This window comes from Saccopteryx bilineata, chromosome 1 (assembly GCF_036850765.1).
Source record: "Saccopteryx bilineata isolate mSacBil1 chromosome 1, mSacBil1_pri_phased_curated, whole genome shotgun sequence".
In the NCBI taxonomy this organism is placed as follows: domain Eukaryota; kingdom Metazoa; phylum Chordata; class Mammalia; order Chiroptera; family Emballonuridae; genus Saccopteryx; species Saccopteryx bilineata.
In genome coordinates, this window is record NC_089490.1 from 394,979,551 (window position 1) to 394,993,134 (window position 13,584).

General features: G+C 57.4%; 1 protein-coding gene and 1 long non-coding RNA gene across 5 annotated transcripts in view; one reads left to right on the plus strand and one right to left on the minus strand.

The window, feature by feature from the left end:
- VWCE (von Willebrand factor C and EGF domains) overlaps positions 1–13,584 on the minus strand; it is a 27,529-nt gene continuing 13,945 nt past the window's right edge. Inside the window, exons 12-20 of one of the 2 annotated variants that reach the window (XM_066251649.1) lie at positions 12,317–12,402; positions 10,893–11,010; positions 10,352–10,417; positions 8,618–8,710; positions 6,596–6,678; positions 5,455–5,545; positions 5,289–5,371; positions 4,879–4,969; positions 1–941 (exon numbers count right to left, since the gene is read on the minus strand). In XM_066251649.1, coding sequence (XP_066107746.1) covers positions 355–941; positions 4,879–4,969; positions 5,289–5,371; positions 5,455–5,545; positions 6,596–6,678; positions 8,618–8,710; positions 10,352–10,417; positions 10,893–11,010; positions 12,317–12,402 — 1,298 coding nt within the window. In that variant the 3' untranslated portion in view covers positions 1–354. Of the gene's footprint in view, positions 942–4,878; positions 4,970–5,288; positions 5,372–5,454; positions 5,546–6,595; positions 6,679–8,617; positions 8,715–10,331; positions 10,418–10,892; positions 11,011–12,316; positions 12,403–13,584 lie in introns of both variants that reach the window. The other variant, XM_066251648.1, reaches the window with a different exon arrangement.
- Positions 5,577–7,638, plus strand: LOC136318783 (uncharacterized). Of its 3 annotated transcripts, none has more exons than XR_010728123.1 (3): positions 5,577–6,353; positions 6,508–6,697; positions 7,472–7,638. It is a non-coding gene; the product is annotated as an uncharacterized lncRNA (long non-coding RNA). The 3 variants fall into 3 exon arrangements; XR_010728121.1 differs by having other exon boundaries at positions 5,587–6,353; positions 7,475–7,634; XR_010728122.1 differs by having other exon boundaries at positions 5,591–6,353; positions 6,529–6,697; positions 7,475–7,632.

Here is a 13,584-nt window from a genome sequence, read left to right on the forward strand (position 1 = left end):
CTGAGACAGCCTTTAATCAGGAAGCCCCGGGTGAGGACAGCCACGCTGGTGACACCACCCCAGTGGGGTCCCGGACCCGTGTGACCCTCCTCCGTCAGCGGGAGGAGCGCACGGCCCAGCCTTCCTCAGAAGACCAGAGGCCGGGCCTTCCGGGCGGCACGCTGCCCCTGGTGGAGGCACTTGCTGATTCTCACAGCACACCCTAAACGCTTCTTGGGAACAAGGCAACGTCAGCCCCCAGGGTCTTCCGTCGGGGAAGAAGCCTTGCAGAGCGGACTGCATTGGCCCCAAGTGTCCCTGCATACTTTCTTCTGTCCGGCATCTCCCGGGTGTGGCCCTGGGATGGAGGCCGCCTTACTCGGTGGTCTCCTCTTCGCTTGAGGTCCCCGTGGCAGGCTGCTGGGGGCCAGGGCTGGCGGAAGCCACAGGGGCGACAGAGAGTCTGGAGGTGGTGGGAGAGAGTCTGCGAGGCCCGAGGAGGGTACCAGGGGTCTCTGAGGGGCTAGTGTCTGTCGTGGGAAGGGCTGTAGCGGCCATCGGGACTGTGACAGGCAGAGAAGGTCGCCTAGATGCTGTGTGGGCCCCGGAGGCTGAGGACGACGGCTCTGGAGTAACAGGAGGTGGCCCAGGAGCCCCGGGAGGGGCTGGAGGTAGAGTGGAGGCTCCTGGAGGGACGGAAGACCCCGGCGAGGGCCCCGCAGAGGGTGTGGGCGAGGGCCAGGCTCCCGACAGATGCCTGGGTGTCAGCTGCAGGTCAGACACGTTCGTTCTGAAAAGGAGCTGAAGGAAACGGAGCGCAGGCCTCTGAGGCGAGGCTGCCGGGGGCCCAGGGCACGAGCTGCAGCTGATGGGCTCTTCAGTGTCTCCACGGGGGCTCCGAGGCGCGCTGCTGGACTCCACATCTCCAGGAAGGGCGAGTCCCCGCCTGTCCTCCGGGGAATCTAAAGAGAGGTGGGGGAGAGAAGGGAAGGGCACAGTGGTTCTCCCGACAGCCAAGGCAGCTCTGGGACGAGCTGCACTGGGGACAGATGCCCAAGCTCTGTCCTCTGAAGGTCCTCGAACCCTGGTGAGGATTAGCCGGCACCTGTCTCCAGGGAGACGAGGCCCAGAAAGAACTAGAATGGGCCCTGGCCGGTTGGCTCAGCGGTAGAGCGTCGGCCTGGCATGCGGGGAACCCAGGTTCAATTCCCGGCCAGGGCACATAGGAGAAGCGCCCATTTGCTTCTCCACCCCCCCCCCCTTTCCTCTCTGTCTCTCTCTTCCCCTCCCGCAGCCAAGGCTCCATTGGAGCAAAGATGGCCCGGGCGCTGGGGATGGCTCCTTGGCCTCTGCCCCAGGCGCTAGAGTGGCTCTGGTCGTGGCAGAGTGACACCCTGGAGGGGCAGAGCATCGCCCCCTGGTGGGCAGAGCGTCGCCCCTGGTGGGCGTGCTGGGTGGATCCCGGTCGGGCGCATGCGGGAGTCTGTCTGACTGTCTCTCCCCGTTTCCAGCTTCAGAAAAATACACACACACACACACACACACACACACACAAAAAGAACTAGAATGGAGGGAGGCAGTTCCCCAAGGTGGCTCAGCCAGGCACTGGCTCTGTGACATGGTATGAGGCACAGACCTCCCCTGGGCCCCTGTGTCCCCATCTGTAAGATGGGACATCTCGGCCTGAGCCCAAATAGAAACTACGGACATGGTGACAACCTGGTGTCAGTGTAGGACCACCGATGGGGACAAACGTTCCATGTGCTGCAGGGTGTCAACAGTGCGGAGGCAGTGCGTGTGGAGGCGGAGGGTAGGTGGGGGGTCCCTGCACCTTCCACTCAGTTTGGCTGTGAACCTAAAATGCTCTAAAAAAAATTAAGTCTATTGTAAAGTTGGGTTTTCTTATTCGTCTCAGCCTGGAGCCCAGAATATCATGAGAGGTAGGGGGCAGGGGGCGGGAGTTGGGGGGGGGGGGGTAAAGGAAGGAAGAGACAGGCATAGAGAACATGGAGAGTGAAGAAGCAAAAGAAGAGTGTTGGAGCCTGACCAGCGGTGGCACCGTGGATAGAGCGTCAGCCTGGAACACGGAGGACCCCGGTTCAAGACCCTGAGGCTGCCAGCTTGAGTGCGGGCTCACCAGCTTGAGTGCGGGGTCGCTGTCTTGAGCACGGGGTCACAGACATGACCTCATGGTCACTGGTTTAAGCCCAAGGTCACTGGCTTGAGCAAGGGGTCACTGGCTTGGCTGGAGCTCCCTGGTCAAGGCACGTATGAGAAGCAATCAATGAACAACTAAAGTGCCACAACTACAAATTGATGCTTCTCATCTCTCTCCCTGCCTGTCTGTCCCTGTCTAGCTCTCTCTCGCTAAAAAAAAGAGAGAGACAGAAAGTGTTGGAGAAAGGCATGATCATGGAGGAGACAGAGACTGTCAAACACATTTAAAAACCCTCAAAGGACAGACAGTCCCATAACTCTGCAAATACACCCAAACCCAGCGAACGACACACCTGGGTGGTGCGATCCCTATGGCATGTGAATTAGACCTTGAGACAGCTACTAGCTTTTTGGTTTTTTGGTTTTTTGTTTTGGTTATCAAAAAAAAAACAACAATTCATAATCTATCTCAACGAAAAGAAGTTTATCCTTAAAAGAAGTTCTCGTTAGCAAGCATCCCATGTGAGTGACACGGAGCCAGAGTGCTACGGGACAGGAGCTGGCCCTGCGCCTCACTTCTTGGGGCCGCATCGTCCCCATCTGGCGGCAGGAGCGCAGAGCGGGAAAGGACGGGGGTCAAGGGACCAGAGAGACCCGGCCTCGAGTCCAACACCAGCGACGAGAGCGCAGCTTAGAAACAGGTCCTTAGCTTCTCTGAGCCTCTATTTCCCCATCTGCAAAATGAAGATAACCATAAAGCAGCCGTTCCTGAACACGCACGCCCGGGAGCACTTCAATGAGATAACATAGGTACAATGCTCCGTCCCCTGCCCAGCGCCTCAGCTCCTGATGAGCCTCCAGACGGCAGGGGGGAGAATACCCATCAGCCTGCAGAGGACCTGGTGGTGGTCAAGCCGATGAAGAATCTAGAAAGCTCTCCAGGTCATGGCTCTATGGGCTCAGGATGTCGCCAGCCCCCAGTCCTGACAGCAGCCTCTCACCCACGGCCCTGAGAGCTGCCCTAAATACAGAACATCCTCCTCAACAGCCCAGAGGCGTTGAAGGATATTTTATACACAAGCTCCAGGCCACAAACCAGTGGGAAAATTCAAGGTCTTCCTGAAAGTTTAAAAAAAAAAAACGCAAAAGAGCTACATTTAAGGTACTTTATGGACATGGAAAAATTAATTGGGAAAATTAAATTCCATACATACAGGATAGAGTCGGTAGGCATCTGGGGAACCGGCCACATCAGCAAAAGTCTCCTCTTTCTCCAGGACCCCATCCTGAACGTGCTGCCAAGTTACCAAACCATTCTGACTCCCTAGGGCCCTAGGGCTCCACCCGTTAACCACAGGGCCGAATGCAACTCACAGAATCTGAAAAAATGCTGCCCGAGCCTGGCCGGAGGTGGCGCAGTGGATAAGAGCATCAGCCTGCAAGGCTGAGGGTGCTGGTTCGAAACCCTGGGCTTGCCGGGTCAAGGCTCATACAACAAACAAGCAATAACAACTACAGAGAAGCATCTCTGAGTGGATATTTCCTGCACCCCGCCCCTGTAAAAGTCAATAAATAAAATCTTTAAAAATAAATAAATAGGCCCTGGCCGGTTGGCTCAGTGGTAGAGCGTCGGCCTGGCGTGCAGGGGACCCGGGTTCGATTCCTGGCCAGGGCACATAGGAGAAGCGCCCATTTGCTTCTCCACCCACCCCCTCCTTCCTCTCTGTCTCTCTCTTCCCCTCCCGCAGCCAAGGCTCCATTGGAGCAAAGATGGCCCGGGCGCTGGAGATGGCTCCTTGGCCGCTGCCCCAGGCGGTAGAGTGGCTGTGGTCGCCGCAGAGCGACACCCTGGAGGGGCAGAGCATCGCCCCCTGGTGGGCAGAGCGACGCCCCTGGTGGGCGTGCCGGGTGGATCCCGGTCGGGCGCATACGGGAGTCTGTCTGACTGTCTCTCCCCGTTTCCAGTTTCAGAAAAATAAATAAATAAATAAAAATAATAATGAAAAAGAGTTGTCCGACTGAAGAGCTTTCACCCTAGGTCCAGTATGGATAGAATAAAAAAAGAGAGAAAGAAACCAGCTAGCTAAATTCCAACCAAAAGGCAGAAAGTAAGCAAACAAGAATAATCGAGAGCTTTTTAAATGACCAGCTACGGGCCATGTCGTCTGTGCCCTGTTCACACGCCTGCAAAGTGGTCCACGCGGGTGGACATGGACGACCGGGTAAGACAGGCAGATGAGGGTGATTTTCAGGAGTCAAGACAGCGAAGGAACTAAAAGCATTGACTAAGCTCAACTCCTGGCTCTACTGCCAACCAGCAACGTGACCTTGAACATGTCACTTTAATTCCCCGTGCCTCAGTTTGCCCACCCGGAAAACGGGGATGCTACCGGTACACCTGTCTCCAAGAGCTGCTGAGAAAAGAGAGGGAAGCCAGATGCTCCCTGACACATAATGAGGGCTCACTACGTACTGCTCACAGAAATGAGGGGATACTTTATCGCTTCATAGTCATTTTGAAATATCCCCTCATTTCTGTGAGCAGTATATATATATATATTAGCCATTACTCTTCGGCAAAGTTGACTTGAGTTCCTAAATTCTAATCTTTCAAGGGAAGAAAGTAGAGGAAGAGATTAAGGAAGGAGGTATTGGAGAAGAAAAAGGCACAGTAAACAAACGGAAGAAGAGCGAAATGGAAGAAGACGGTGGAGAGACTCCAGACCCCGGAGGCCCGCTTACCTGGGCAGGAGGAGCAGCAGTCCCCGGGGGGCAGGGCGCGGTCTGAGCAGGCCGGCGGGCAGGCCACCTTCTCACAGCTCACCTCTCCCAACTGGGGAAGCAGAAGGACACACGTCAGGACGCCCAGCGCGGCGCCCCCAAAGGCCTCTGGCACCAGCTGTGGGAGAGGGGCGCAGTGCCCGGCCCTCACCTGGACAACAGGTGAGGCCAAACACAACGGGGTGGCCTTAAGAAAACCGTAAAGAGGGAAGATCTGGTCACACCCAGGGGTGTTCCGGCAGGTAATAAAGTTACAGTGAGGGAGGAGAAAGATGGCCTTACACTGTTTAGGGACGCCGAGTTCCGCGAGGGAACAAAACACAAGAAGCAGCCCCTGGCTGGGCAGCTCCCAGCTCCCATGCCCAGCTCACCTGGCACGTGCACTGGGTACAGGGCTCCTCGTCCAAGGTGAACACCTGGCCGTTGACCACCTTCCTCCCCTCGTAGTTGCAGTCTGTAGGGGCAGAGGAGACGGGGGCCTGTGAGAGCCAAGGTCCGCCCGAAAGCCTCCGATGTGGGGGGGCTGGTCCCACTCACCTCGGCACACTGGACAGCACTCCCCATCAGGGTGGAAGGGGTAGGTGCAGGTGATGGGGCAGTCCACGGGCGAGCAGGCCACTGAGCCCAGCTGCAGGACACAGAAAACACACAAAGCCCTTCACTCTGGAGGGCTGGTGGGACACTCAGGAAAAACAGGTCACACAGCTACTGAGTGTCCATCAGAACCACCAAGGTCGGGGGACAGGTCCATGGTGAGGGCAGGGGAGGGGTCATTCACTTGGTCAGAGTCTGTTCTGTCCTCCTGCTAGAATTCAAGCCACACAAGGCCAAGGACCTGGCCTTGTCCACGGACCTCATCTGTCAACAGGGACCTGTTGAACAAATTCATGAACTGCCCAAGAAAAGTGAGCACCAAAACCCTGGGAGAAAGAAGGACCCAGAAGCCAAAGCGTCCGGAAGAACACGGCTGTGACGGAACAAGGGCACTCGGAGGCCAGAAGTCTTCACCCACAATTCTCTCTTCCTGTCGACCCTGCCCCTGTCCACACTGCGTCTGCCCCCACCACAAAGCAGCTCCATCCGGGTTGCACGTTTTCAGCCCGACAAATGATCAGGGTTTTTTTTCCCCATTTTCCAAACACTGATACTACATACTATCTTGTGGTTTGTGGTAAAAGCGGGTTCCTGGCACTTCAATTCATTCACCCGCTGTGGGATCTTGAGCAAATGACTCTGTCTCTTGGTGACTCGGTTTTCCCGCAGAGCCGATGGAGACCACGGTGGGGGCCAACCTAGGGCCCTCGCGAAGACTAACTGAGTTCACGCACGTCAGGGCGGAGAGCAGGGCTGGCACACGCCGAGGACCCGAGACTGTGCGTAGGGATCATGGGCTGGAGGCCCTCGCGGGAACCCTCAGAGAGAAGCCCTGTCACATGGTAAGGACCAGCCCCCAGATCCTCCCTGGTCGCCAGAAGCAGAGGGCTTCATCAGGGCAGGCTGGAGAAGTTCCCTGACCCTGGGTAAAGATTCACAGTGGGCAGGGTTGGAGGGAGCTGTCACCAGGACCCAGAAGTGACCTTTCTCTTGGAGGTCTCTGGACTTTGCCTCCAGGACTCAGGAGCTGGTGGCAGGCCCTGGGGAGTTTCCGCAGACCGGGGTCAGGTCTGGGCGGCCATACCAGGCAGATGCAGCTCAGACACGGGTCCAGCACTGACGGAAAGGTCTGGTTGTTGTGGAAGATTCTGCCTGTGTAGGTGCAGCCTGCCGGAGAGAGCACGCGGTGAGCGCCCGCGGTGGGGGGTGGGGACACGCGGTGAGCTCCCGCGGTGGGGGGTGGGGGAGAGAGCACGCGGTGAGCTCCCGCGGTGGGGGGTGGGGACACGTGGTGAGCTCCCGCGGTGGGGGGTGGGGGAGAGAGCACGCGGTGAGCTCCCGTGGTGGGGGGTGGGGGGAGAGAGCACGCGGTGAGCTCCCGCGGTGGGGGGTGGGGACACGCGGTGAGCTCCCGCGGTGGGGGTTGGGGACACGGTGGGGGGTGGGGACACGTGGTGAGCTCCCGCGGTGGGGGGTGGGGGAGAGAGCACGCGGTGAGCTCCCGCGGTGGGGGGTGGGGGGAGAGAGCACGCGGTGAGCTCCCGCGGTGGGGGGTGGGGACACGCGGTGAGCTCCCGCGGTGGGGGTTGGGGACACGTGGTGAGCTCCAGCGGTGGGGGGTGGGGGAGAGAGCATGCGGTGAGCTCCCGCGGTAGGGGGTGGGGGGAGAGAGCACGCGGTGAGCTCCCGCGGTGGGGGGTGGGGGAGAGAGCACGCGTGAGCTCCCGCGGTGGGGGGTGGGGAGAGAGCACGCGGTGAGCTCCCGCGGTGGGGGGTGGGGAGAGAGCACTCGGTGAGCCCCCGCGGTGGGGAGTGGGGGAGAGAGCGCGGTGAGCTCCCGCGGTGGGGGGTGGGGGGTGGGAGGTTGGCTGGTGACCAGGCTTTTGCCAGGGTGAAGGTCCCAGGCTTATCTGGGTAGTGAAGGTCAGGCCACCTGACCTGCTGACCTGTGGTGGCACAGCAGGTAAAGCACCGACCTGGAATGCAGAGGTCACCGGCTCAAGGCCCCGAGTTGGCGCAAAGAACATGCGAGAAGCAACTACGAGTTTACAAGTTGATGCTCCCCCCCCACTCCACCACCCTTTTCTTTCTCCCTCTCATTCTAAAATAAATAAATAAAATCTTTAAAAAAAAAAAAAAAAAAAGGTCAGGCTAACTGCATTCTGGGGATCCTGAAGCAACTGCCCCAAGGGTTGGGAAGGGACAGAACATGGGTCCGGACTGGGGGCTGACTTCCGTGCTCGATTCAGCAGACGGGTCAGGGTGTGTTCGCTCCGCGTCCTCCACCGCCAGCCCCCAGGACGGAGCGTGTCACTCCCCACCCCTCACCGGGTGGATCAGGACAGAGGCACTAGGAGACACAACCTGGGTGCCTGGCATCTTCTTTGCTTGTCCCCGCTCAGCCAAGCTCCAAACCCCACCTTCTAGAGCATTCCTCCATACCTCTCCCCCCTCTGCCTGATGATACCCCCAGAGGCCCAATGTCCATGCTGCCACCTTGATAATATTTATCACACAGTCGTAAGTAAAAAGGCAGGTGATGAGATATAGCAGGAGGGTATTTTAAAGAAAACACACATATAGAACAAATCTACTATCTGTTAGAGATATCTGTATTACAGATATGGCAGCTAGAGACACATATAATCACAAAAAGAGACTGGGGGAAAAACTGTGGTATAAAAGTGATAACGGGCCGTTCTTTTTTTATTTTTGCTTTTTGTATGTTCTAAATGTTCTGCAATGAAATGTTATTTTGAACCAAGGGAAAAGGTAAAATTGCTATAAATAGGCATCCCTTTTATTTTCTCTCACTGCCCTCTCACGGTCCCACAGGTGTGATCCCTCTCCCTCTGCCGCCCCGCCGAGGCTGTAAGCGCCCTGCGTCTCCCTATCGGCCTCCAGCGCCCAGACGGGGCCGCCGCGGGCAAGGTCTCTATGCCTCTGAGCCTCAGTTAGCTCATTTGTGAAACAGGGCTGCCCCACGGGGTGGCTGTGAGGATGACCCGGAGGAAATCTGTGGGGTGCTCCACACTGGGGAGCCTGGCCCAGGCTGGGGAGCACGACAGCGGGGAGGGGTGCCATGCGGCGCCCCGCAGAGAATTACCTGCTGAACAGTCTGGGCAGCACTGTCCGGGGATCCGAATTGGGTGAGGGCAGGAGTCCACGCAGTCTGTCCTCCGGCAGCTCACGGAGCCGTCTGCCTGAAGGAAGGAGGGACTTCACCAAGACCCACCTGCGACACTGGTCTCCGGCCCCACGCCCCATTCCCAGTCCCCCCCAAAGAGGACCGGCGACCGCGGAAAAGGCTGTGAGCCTTCTGAAGGCTCCCGTATCCAAAGAGGGGCAGATCGGAGCTGGGATGGGGTCTCCTCGGGTCCTCTCCCTCTCTGGCAGCAGCCGAGGCTACAGTGACCCCCTCCAAACTCTGCTCCTGGCCTTCCCCTGGACCGCCGGTTCACCCCACAAAGACAGTAATAAAATCCTATTTCTACGTTCCACCTGCAATGTCTATTTTAGATGACAAAAGTGCCACAAGTTTTTTTTTTTTATTTTCCCCTTAAGAATCCGAATGTGAACCTGTTGGGTTATTTTCTTTTTTTTTTTTCTTTCTGAAGCTGGAAACCGGGAGAGACAGTCAGACAGACTCCCGCATGTGCCCGACCGGGATCCACCCAGCACGCCCACCAGGGGCGATGCTCTGCCCACCAGGGGGCGATGCTCTGCCCCTCCGGGGCTTCGCTCTGCTGCGACCAGAGCCACTCTAGCGCCTGGGGCAGAGGCCAAGGAGCCATCCCCAGCGCCCGGGCCATCTGTGCTCCAATGGAGCCTTGGCTGCGGGAGGGGAAGAGAGAGACAGAGAGGAAGGGGGGGGGGGTGGAGAAGCAAATGGGCGCTTCTCCTATGTGCCCTGGCCAGGAATCGAACCCGGGTCCCCCGCACGCCAGGCCGACGCTCTACCGCTGAGCCAACCAGCCAGGGCCGGGTTATTTTCTTATAACCCGAGTGCCCCAGACCAGCCACCAAGAGAGAAAGACAGCAGCGGACGTACTTCCCTCCCAACTCCAATTCCCCTGAAACGCTGCCAGGTTTTTCTAAGGGTCTAAGGCTCTTGAACAAATGGTGCATCAAAGGGGTGTGAAGGCTGTGCCTCTCCCATGGCAGCGAAATGCCGATTCCCAGTCAGGAGGTCTTGGGCATGTCCATCAGGCTCTGGGTGACGCCCACACCACCGCTGGTACAGGGACCTCATTTTGAGACAGCTTGAAGGGAGTCTAAACTCTCTTAAAAGTATAGAAAGGAAAGCCAATATGCACGTAAACAATGAGCTCAAACAACTGTGTTTCTTGGGAGGTAGCTGCCTTCGCATTTACGCGAAAGCTTGAGCACCTTCTCCTTATCCGTTTCTGATGAGACGAGGTCACGTGATTCGTGTTAATGATGAAAACACTGCAATTTCACAGAAGAGGCCTGAACCACTGGCTGCCCCGGCTCCCTTGGTTGTCTCTGGCTGGAGGGGACCTGCTATTATTAGGGGTTTACCCTCCACGAGCACAGCATGTCACATACTGCACTCAAGGCAGACTGCGAGCTCTGTGCCCTGACGTCATCGAGGACAGAATACACTGGGTCCCAACCCTTTTGTCAAAACGGAACTTGATGGCACGGAGCCGGTCGGAAGGCAGGCCTGAGGTGACCCAGGTTCTGGAGGGGCACGGATGCCTGGGACCTGGGGACCCGCGTCAGGGTTGAGGGGTCTGCGGGGAGGGGGGGGCGGGGGCACCCGGAAAGCAGCTGAAGGCGCGCAGGTTGTCATTCACCTGGCAGATGCATAACTCACAGGGATCACCAGGTGACCAGATCTGTCCAATCGGAAACTCAACCCCGTTGTCGTCCAGAGAGCAGCCTGGCCGGGGACAGTGAGGGAGAAAGGACACGTGGGCAGGAGCGCCAAGCAGAGTCCTGAGTGCCCGCCGGACCTGCAGCGCCACCCGGCAAGACAGACACCTCTACTCATGCATGCTGGGTAGACAGTCCCCCCAGAAGCTGCCCCAGCTGCCTGCCGGCTCCCTCATGTAGTGAGTTTGCCCTCCAAATGTGCACCTGGTATACACAGGCCGAGTCACACATACGCTCTATACTTACCCATTAACATACGCATTCACAGAGAGACCACACACCAACACGACCAACACGCAGTTACCCAAACACGCACTCACCCGTGCAGATACCACTCACACACACAGACTTACAGACACACACAGACTTACACACTCAGACTCACTCGAACAGTCTCGGGGGTGCGCTCAGCCTCCCTCCGCCAGGGCCTGTGCTGGGTTGTGCCAGGTGCGGCCCTGGGATGCCAGGGTGCCAGCCCTCACCTGTCATGGGCGTGGGCTCCCGACAGGTGAAGCAACACTGTCCAGGGCCCAGCCACCACTCTTCGCGGGGGCAGTCCAGTTCTGGACATGGGGTGAAGGAACATTCCACTTCCCCATTCTGGAAGAAAGCCAAAAGGACATGAGCCAGTGAGGGCAGCTCCCCAGCCCTGGGCCATCAGAGGGCTCAAGAGCAGGTTGGCGGGCTGCCATCCCCCTTTGAAAAGTGACAAAGAAATCTCCAGGAAGCAAGAGGAAGGAAGGACACGTCCTTCCCCGGGGGCCCGGGTAAGGCCGGCAAGTCCTGGGAAGGGGTCGCCGCTGGCTCCTGCCTGCCCTAGTGTGGCCACCAGCCTCTCTTCCCTTCACTTCTGCAAAACAGCTTCTGTTCAGGCTACCGCTCTGGGCTCTCCCTCCGCAGCCAGGGGACTTTCTCACGCACCGATCTGATCACGTCACTCCACCACTTAAAACCTTCGCAGTGCTGCCAAGTCCAAAGCCCTCAGCCGGCTGGCAGAGCCTTTCACGACTGAGTCTGAGGCTGAGGCTGTCACCGCCACCCCCAGACATCGTCCCCTAAGTACTGCCCTTAGCCAACAGGGACTGTCTTCCAGGTGCCAGAGGTTGCTTCCCCACGGACTCCCTGGGGCACAAGGGAGTACACACAAGCTGCTGCCGCCCCTCTGGCCTCTGGGCACAAGTGTGTCTGGGGTGCAATGCACGAGCCGGAGCTCCCGGGGTGCCAGCCTAACCCCAATCTTCACTGGGCTCTCGCCTCTGCCCCTCCTCTTCCCTCGCCCGCCCGTTTCTCCTCAGAGCACTCCCTCGGAAAATCACTTACCCAAGAATCCCGCCCCAGCCCTGCTGTTCGGAACCCAACCCAACGCGGTCCCTGCCTGCAGCCTCATGGCTAGCCTGGCTCATCTGACGTGCACTCTGTGCCCAGCCAGAACGGCCGCACACCGTGCTCTCACTCTTTCTCTCTCTCTCTCTCTCTCTCCCTCTCTCGCGTCCTGCCCCTTCCCAGGCACACATGCCTCAGCTCCTCGCCTGATGAGTGCAAGCCAGCCCTGAGGTCCTGCCTTCTCACCCCGCCCTCCCAGGAGGCTTCCCGTCTGGCAGGGAGCTCTGGTCACCTGTCTGTAGCCCACCTAGACTGCGGGGCCCCTGGCAAAGGGAACTTGACCTATCCTGTGCTGTGCTGTGTCCCCAGCACTCAGTATCACACCACGGGCATGGTAGGTGCTCAAACAGCATCGCTGAACAGTGAACTTCAAGGAACCTGTGGGAGGGTGAGCACAGGTCCCCGAGTCCCTTTGCTGCCTCAGTCTCCCTTTGACTACACGGCAGCTCCTCTTCTGGCCTCGGCATCCTGGTTAAGTGCTGTGCCCGTGCCCTCTCTGTCACCCACCAGTTCAGCCCCCTACCTGGCAGACACAGGTGGTACACTCGTCACCACCCCCGCTGAACACAGCCCCGTCTGCGTACCACCGGCCGTGGAAATAGCACCGCACTGCGGAGAGTAAAGGAAGAGCAGCTCAGGGGGGGCGGAGCAGCTGAAGAGAAAGGGGAAGAAATGGGAGGGGGCCTGGGGAAGCTCACACACTCCACAGCACAGCCCCTGCCCCAGCCCCCGACTCACTCCTTCCCTCCAAGCCCTGACAAAAAAATATGCTGTAACTTAAAAACCGACCAGAGAGTGCATCATGTGTAAAATAGGTACTTAACAAAAGGGAAGCCCAGAATAACTCAAGAGGAAGAGGAAAGGAGAGACAGAAAAAAAGCCTGCCCCAGACAGACACCTAAGACGGCTCCGGGCACCGTACCGTCCAGGGAGGCCGGGAGGACGCAGTGAGGAATTCAGCCGAAGGTCCCCACAGGTGGAAACAGCCTCAAATCCTGCTCAGGCCCAGGTGCTAGTAAGACGGCCCTGGGTTCAAATCCTACCTATACAACCCACTAGGGCAGTGGTCGGCAAACCGCGGCTCACGAGCCACATGCGGCTCTTTGGCCAGCTTAGGAGTACCCTAATTAAGTTAATAACAATGTACCTACCTATATAGTTTAAGTTTAGGAAATTTGGCTCTCAAAAGAAATTTCAATCGTTGTACTGTTGATATTTGGCTCTGTTGACTAATGAGTTTGCCAACCACTGCACTAGGGAATGACTCTGGGCATGACACAAGTTTGCTAAGCCTCAGTTTTCTCATCTGTTCAATGGGGTTGATAATAGTTCCTACCTCCTAGGGACTGTATCACTTATTCAAAAAAAATTTGTTAATGAAAAATAACACTTAAAAGTTAAGAAAGAAATATTTTAAAAGGATGCCAACTATGAAATCAGTAGACTTGAGTTCAAGTTCTACTCCTATACTAACTGGTGTGTCTTTGAGCAGTGACTTGACTTCCCTGAGCTTCAGTTTCCTTATCTATAAAATGGGGCTATGAATAGTACTCCCTCAGAACAGTGCCACACAGATTCAGTGAGATCAAGACCTGGCATGCACCCACTCAGCAACGGCATGGAGCAGGCACAGAACATTAGTGATAGCAATGAGGTCATCCCAGGAAAGAGAACCAAATTTTTAACAAAGGACCAACTCATTAGTGGGGAAGACGAGGTCCCCTCTGCATCTCGGGGCAAAGGGGGCAGGCCAGACTGTGAGCCCAATCTAGTATTCAAAGCACTAAGCAC